Genomic DNA, 7,503 nt, shown 5'->3' with positions numbered 1-7,503 from the left:
ACCACTTTAGAACTCTTCTTCCATGTTCTGCTGGTCTTATCAGCATACTGTCCCGGAGCTGTCTTCTGTCTGTTTCTGTTGTCAGCATACTGTCTGTGAGCTGACTTCCCTCTCCAGCTTGCTGATTGAGTATTCTTCATTGGACAATTATTAGCAAGATGGCCTTTCTTTCCACACTTGTGACAAGTCACCCAAGGCATGGCATAATTGTATGGAATGCCATTTTTCCCTTCATATCTCATTGATGATGTGGATGTAGAAGCTGCACCAATGCCTCATAGATTTGAGACTTTCTTCTCCTTGAACAAACTTTCCCATGGCTTTCTGACGATCTTTGACTTCTTGCTCCAATGATTTGATCTTTTCAGCTTGAATAGATATTTCGGCTAAGCTTTGAGTTTTGTTCAACTCGAATGCCTCCAAGCTTGTATCCTTTGCTTTAAGATCTGCTTTCACCGAGCTGAGTTCCTTCATGAGTGTATCATTCCTTCTTTGGATTTGCATGTTGTTCCCTTCAAGTTGTGAGATCTGTTCCTTGAGAGTAGCAATGATTCCACTACTAGCCTTGGCACTCTTTTCATTCAAGAAATCACCTATGACTTTCTTCAAATGAACATTTTCTTTCTCGAGCTCGTAATTCTCATTCTTGAGATCAATGAGTTCCATTATTGATGAACAACTCTTATCCTGCATGGTTAGTTCACAAGCAGTTGTATCAATAGTATGTAATTCAGAATTAATAGAGTTTACCTCACTATTAGTGTCCGTATCTGAATCCGTTGTATCAATTGAGCCATCGAGACCAACAAGAGCCAAGTTCACCAACTCATCACTTGAATCATCAGAAGCTGACTCATCCTCATCATCACTCCATGTTAGAAGTGCCTTTGATTTCTTTTTGTTCTTAAAATCAGCTTGCTGTCTAGGCGGCATTGGCTTGTTTTTGAGCTTGTAGCAATCCCTTTTGAAATGCCCTTTCTTGCCACATTCAAAGCATGCATCATCTTTTGGATCTTTCTTAGCACCAAATGCTTTGCCCTTTTCTCTTTTCATTTTGTTTTTCTTTTCAATCATTCTCTTGATTTTCCTGGACATAAGAGCTAGATCCTCATCTGATTTTGTTTCCTCATTCGTTTCCAGCTTGCTGACAGAGGAGTGCAGTGCAAGATTCTTCATTTTCTCTGTTGGCAGCTTGCTGCTTTCTAAGCTGTTAGCTTCAATCTTGGTTTCAAATTGTTCCAACTCAGCAAATATAGCTAGGTGATCCATAGTATCAATGTTGAGAGCTGATTCCAATGCTGTGACCTTGGCACCATATTCGAATGGAGCTGCATTTAGAATATTCATGTTGATTTCCGATTGAGGAATCTTTTTGCCAAGTCTTTCAAGGCTGTTAAGAGTGACTTGGAATCTAGCTTGGCTTTCACGAATGGATTCTCCCTTCTTGATAGCGAAGCTTCCAAATTCTTTCATGAGCTTTCCGAGCTTGACCTTCTTTAAGCCTTGTGAGCCTTCATGATATGTCTCCAATGCATCCCGAATTTCCTTTGCTGTTTTGAGAGAAGAGACTTTGTCATATTCAGCTTGATTCAGCCCATTGATAAGTGTACTCCTTGCTTTTCCGTTGGCAGCAACCTTTGATAGCTCGTCAACCGTGAGAACATCAACATCCTTGACCTTGCCATCTTTGTCGAGATATTCACAAGGACCTCTTTGCACAACTCTTTGCATTAGGGGATCTCTGGACAGATGAGCCTCCATTTGGCCTTTCCACCAATTGTAGTTATCAGAACCCGTGAGGAGAGGAGCTCTAAAATCGGACTTTCCCTGAAAGTTATCAGCCATATCGATCGATACTATTCCTGTTACAGAAGTATTAGTACAAACAAAGCTCTGATACCAATTGAAATTACACACCTAGAGGGGGGGTGAATAGGTGTTATGGCTAATATGACCGATTTTTAATGTTACCGAATAATTAAACTGTCACAGACAGCTTGCTGTTAATTTCAGAGTAAACAGTCAGCTAGCTAACAATGCAGATGCAATGCACAACAGATATAATCAGTAAGCTAGCAACACAGAGAATTTTAGCCAGGTTCGACCCCTAACCCTAATGGTCTACGTCCTGGTCCCCTACCAACTGGTAAGAGATTATATTATTAATCAATAATGTTAACAATTACAATGATTCAATAATATAACTCCCTTTAACCCTTGTTCCTGTTATCAGCTTGCTGAAACCCCTGAACCACGAACCAAAAGCTCTCCAAGACCTATACTTCCCAAGTATACTCTTCTAGCTAACTAGTTACCTTGTTCCACAAGCTAGATACACAGCAACAAACCTTTACACTTTGAACAATACAATGTATGAGTGTAATACAACCGAAACTATGAACTCAATATAGATATATATTCAAATATAAGTACTAAAGCTCAAGTAAAGATTTTGCAATGAAAGTATGTTGTATTTCAGAAGCTTGATGTGTGTTCTTGTTATTGAAAACGGAAACCACACTCAAGTATTTATACAACCATTCCAACGGTCATAATCCAACAAATTATCCAACGTTCTTGGCTTAACAACCTCACGTTTAATTTGCTTGAATAATGAACGTTTGAACAATGTATATTTTACTGAGTAAAAGCATAAAGACGTTTGAAACAACTAAGTAAACGTTCATATAAAAACCACAATTTGAAATCAAATAAAAGTAGTTTGAGATAAGATCGAGTAAGAGATAAAAACTCCTATAAGTTAGGAAATCGTTTTTGTTTGAAATTCTGATTTAAAAACTGAGCTCTAATATTTATATAAGTAATATAAATATTAAAGTCCTCACAAATCGTTTCCTAATAAATCACCATGCTTTTCGACTTTAATCCTTATCCATTTGTTATTCTGTTCACGCTGTGAGCTTGCTGATAAGCCTGAATAATAACCTGTAAGCTTGCTGACAGTTGATCATAATACTGAAACTTAGCAAATTGTTAGTACATGTAAATATCTTTGATAGCTGGCTAACAATCACCAGTTTTATGCTATTAGCTTGCTAGCAGTGTGATCATCAAAACACTGAGAGTATCATAACAAAATATGTATAATGATTGAAATTGTTATTTTTTAAATGTAGACAAAATAATTGATTCAAAACATCATAAGTGGGTGAAGATCATACATAACACATTCATGATTAAGAAGACCTATGAATTCACCTATATAATTCTAATCAAGAGCAATTACTTGGGTTGTGGATTCATATAGATCTTTTAAAGACCTCGTCTTCCTCTTGCGGCGCTTCTTCTTAGTGTATGGAGAACCTTGTGCCCTCTTGCCATCTTGTTCACTGTTGTGGTGGTTCTTCCATATATTATACAGTCTAATATAATTTTTGTTTCTTGCCAAAGTAGGACCTTTTATTTGAGATGCCACGGATGTGAGGGTGAAAGAATGATAATCATCTAACAAGACTGAGGGTGTTGGTTTTGGTGGGGAGGAAGCCATTCTATCTATCCCCAATTCTATAATATCTTTATAATTGCAAGAGTTGTGCACAGCGGCATTATAGAGGCTATAGAAAAGGCTCTGAATAAACACATTGTCTCAACCTTACAATTATTAATATTTAAAAAAATCAAATCTTCCTTAAAAAAATATTATTGAAATTTATATAAAAACTTGAAGATTCCTGCATATGTATAAATCAAAACTATTGAGTTCAACGTTCTTAAACTAAATTTTATAAATACGACTCATGTCATATATATTTGAGGTAACAATACTTTAAATTTTTATGATGAAATTAATTTTTTTTATTCCCAAAAACAACTTAGTTTATGATTAAGATATTCACGTAAAATATTATAAGTTTCTTGAGAAATAATTAGTAAAATTAAAAATGAAAAATACAAATTGAAATAAATTCATATGATAAAATTATTAAATTTTGTTTGTTGCTTCAAAAATTCTAAAATTATTTTGAAATTGTTATTCTTTAAATGTAGAGAAAATAACTGATTGAAAACATCACAAGGAGGTGAAGATCATACATAATTGTTGAGTTCCCTCTTGACATTCTGTTCACTTCTTCCATATGTCGTATAGAGCCTAATATTATAACATCCAAGCCCATAAGTGGATCCATACCGAACCCAATAACTAGATGCCTAGGGAACCCAACAACCCACTACACCTTGGCCAGCGCTTATCAAGGCCTATATACTATTCACCAAATCCATGTGGGATGTTACAAAAAAAATTTGTTCTTACTAAAAGAGGACCTTTTGTTTGAGAGGCCATAAATGTACGGGTGAAAGAAAGATAATTGTCTAACAAGACTGATGGTGTTGGTTTTGGTTGGGAGGAAGCCTCTATCTCCATTCTATAATATGTATATAACTGTAACCAAATTATATAGACTATAGAAAAGGCTTTATATAAATTTTTTACAACTAAAGAATACCTTTATACCATTGACAATACTTTTTAAAAAATTATTTATAAGGCCACATGCATAGAACTTATCACTAACTTCCTAATATTAGATTAATTTAAAAGTTTTTGCACAGGTGACTATTATAGCTTATATTCCATCTACGCAAACAGAGAGAATATATTGTATTTTACATTGATTACAAATTTCGGCAAATCGACCATACTTTTACATCATCGCACATATATACTACAATAATAATAATTTTTTTAAAAAAAGAATATTTTGTAAAGGGGCCAACAAACACAATGTCTTCAACTTACAAATATTGATATTTCAAAAAATCAATTCTTCATTCAAAAAGTATTAATGAGATTTTTCAAAATTGTGAAAGATTCTTGCACATGGATAGTCAAAACGTTTTTAGTTCAACTTTGTTAATACTTAATTTTACAAATCCCAAAAACATCTATATATATTTGAGAGAACAATACATAAAATTCTTATGTATTGGAATTAATTTTTCATTCCCAACAACAATTTGGTTCATAATTAAGATATTCACCAAAAAACAAATTCCTTAAGAAATAATTAGAATAATTTAAAATGAGTAATAAAAATGGAGAAAAAATAATCTATTAAAATAATTTCATTAGTGTTTGTCACATTATTGGTTTCTTGAAATCCATGATTATAATTTAACATCTTAGTTAGCACAGAGTAACACCATAACTTTTTAAACTGTTTCAAAAATTCTAAGCAATATTTGAAATTGAATTGTGTTACATGTGTGTTTGTATTTCATTGGGGTTGCACTAAGAGATTTTAGCCTATTTTTCAACTAGAGAACTATACATAGTCTAATATATGAAATATCTACAGAAGATTTGTTCTACACACAACAATTGTTGTCAATATTTTGCAGATTGTTCTCAATGAATAACAAAATATGTATAATGATTGAAATTGTTATTTTTTAAATGTAGACAAAATAATTGATTCAAAACATCATAAGTGGGTGAAGATCATACATAACACATTCATGATTAAGAAGACCTATGAATTCACCTATATAATTCTAATCAAGAGCAATTATTTGGGTTGTGGATTCATATAGATCTTTTAAAGATCTTGTCTTCCTCTTGCAGCGCTTCTTCTTAGTGTATGGAGAACCTTGTGCCCTCTTGCCATCTTGTTCACTGTTGTAGTGGTTCTTCCATATATTATACAGTCTAATATAATTTTTGTTTTTTGCCAAAGGAGGACCTTTTATTTGAAATGCCACGGATGTGAGGGTGAAAGAATGATAATCATCTAACAAGACTGAGGGTGTTGGTTTTGGTGGGGAGGAAGCCATTCTATCTATCCCCAGTTCTATAATATCTTTATAATTGCAAGAGTTGTGCACAATGGCATTATATAGGCTATAGAAAAGGTTTTAAATTTGGTTTGGCGTGCGTTATCTCTTTGTTTAGCAACATTAAGTCAGCTTCAACAAAAGCACGTTCATGTTCAAGGTTTTTGTCGGGTCTGTGCTAACGGCGAGGAATCTATAGTTCATGCACTGGTGACATGTCCATTCGCAGCGCAATGCTGGAAGACCCTCAGACCAGATATTCATTTGGATGGCGTAACAGATTTTACAGAATGGCTGGATAGTGCTACAAATGCGAGTATCACTCTTTGTTGGGCGATATGGAGAGCTCGCAATGACCTGGTGTGGAATCTAAAAACTACTTCGGTCTATAGAGTAGTTGCAGCGGCAAAGCAGTACCTTTCACAATGGAAAGCAGCTCAAGGAAGATTGTTTCGTGCTCCTCTCCAACCTTCAGTTGAGGGAGATGGAGCTGTTACTTGGGCGAAACCTCAGCAGAACACAGTAAAGGTATCAGTCGACGCAGCTATATTTGAAGACCGGGAAGAAGTGGGATTGGGAATGGTTGCTAGAGATTCTACAGGACAACTCTCGTTAGCTCGAACAAATCTCCATCAGGGTGTAGTTTCTCCAGAAGTAGCAGAAGCAATGGCTATTAAGGAAGCACTCAGTTGGATTAAACAGGAAAGGTGGCCGCATGTGGTGCTAGAATCAGACTGCCTGGTAGTGATTCAAGCTATCAGAAGTAAAGCCCCTATGCGTTCTCCGTTTGGAGTTCTTATTGAGCATTGTCGACAAAGTATTTGTCATATGAACAACATAGAATTGTATTTTATTAAGTGATCTGCAAATATGGTAGCCCATAAGCTTGCTAGGGTGTCTCATACTCCCAGATCGTAGTTTTGACAGGTTTTCTATCCCTGTCGAGGTGAATGATTGTATCTCTGCAGACTTGGAAAGTTAATAAAACCTCTGCTTTTGTAAAAAAAAAAAATAATACCTTTTCATAATTGGTAATACTTTTTCCAAAAATTATTTGTAAGGCTACATGCATCCAACTTATCACTAACTTACAAATAAAAAGATTCGGAATAGTACAAGAGAATCAATTATTCAAATTTTGTCGGGATGACTGTTTATAGCTTATATTTCAAGCATATAGAGAGAGAATATAATATATTTTACATTAACTAAAAATTTGGACAAATCAATAATACAATTTCTTCATTTTAAAATTTTAATAGTGATAATAATAAATTTTTTTAAGAAAAGATTCTTTTGCAAAGGGCCAACAAACACATTGTCTCAGCCTTACAATTATTAATATTTAAAAAAATCAAATCTTCCTTATAAAAATATTATTGAGATTTATATAAAAACTTGAAGATTCCTGCATATGTATAAATCAAAACTATTGAGTTCAACGTTCTTAAACTAAATTTTATAAATCCGACTCATGTCATATATATTTGAGGGAACAATACTTTAAATTTTTTACAATGAAATTAATTTTTTTTTATTCCCAACAACAACTTGGTTTAGGATTAAGATATTCACGTAAAATATTATAAGTTTCTTGAGAAATAATTAGTAAAATTAAAAATAAAAAATACAAATTGAAATAAATTAATCTGATAAAATTATTAAATTTTGTTTGTTGCTTCACAAATTCTAAAATTATTTTGAAATTGT

At 33.8% G+C, this 7,503-nt stretch overlaps 1 protein-coding gene across 1 annotated transcript; it reads left to right on the top strand.

Annotated features, from left to right (window-relative positions):
- Positions 1 to 4,344: 4,344 nt before the first annotated feature.
- LOC108217030 (uncharacterized) lies at positions 4,345 to 6,654 on the top strand. Its single transcript, XM_017389882.1, has 2 exons — positions 4,345 to 4,404; positions 5,860 to 6,654. The coding sequence occupies exons 1-2, from the start codon at positions 4,345 to 4,347 to the stop codon at positions 6,652 to 6,654; spliced, it is 855 nt and encodes a 284-aa protein (XP_017245371.1).
- The last annotated feature ends 849 nt before the right edge of the window (positions 6,655 to 7,503 follow it).

Source organism: Daucus carota, chromosome 4 (genome assembly GCF_001625215.2).
Source record: "Daucus carota subsp. sativus chromosome 4, DH1 v3.0, whole genome shotgun sequence".
Taxonomy (NCBI): domain Eukaryota; kingdom Viridiplantae; phylum Streptophyta; class Magnoliopsida; order Apiales; family Apiaceae; genus Daucus; species Daucus carota.
This window is presented reverse-complemented; position numbering and strand designations above follow the sequence as displayed.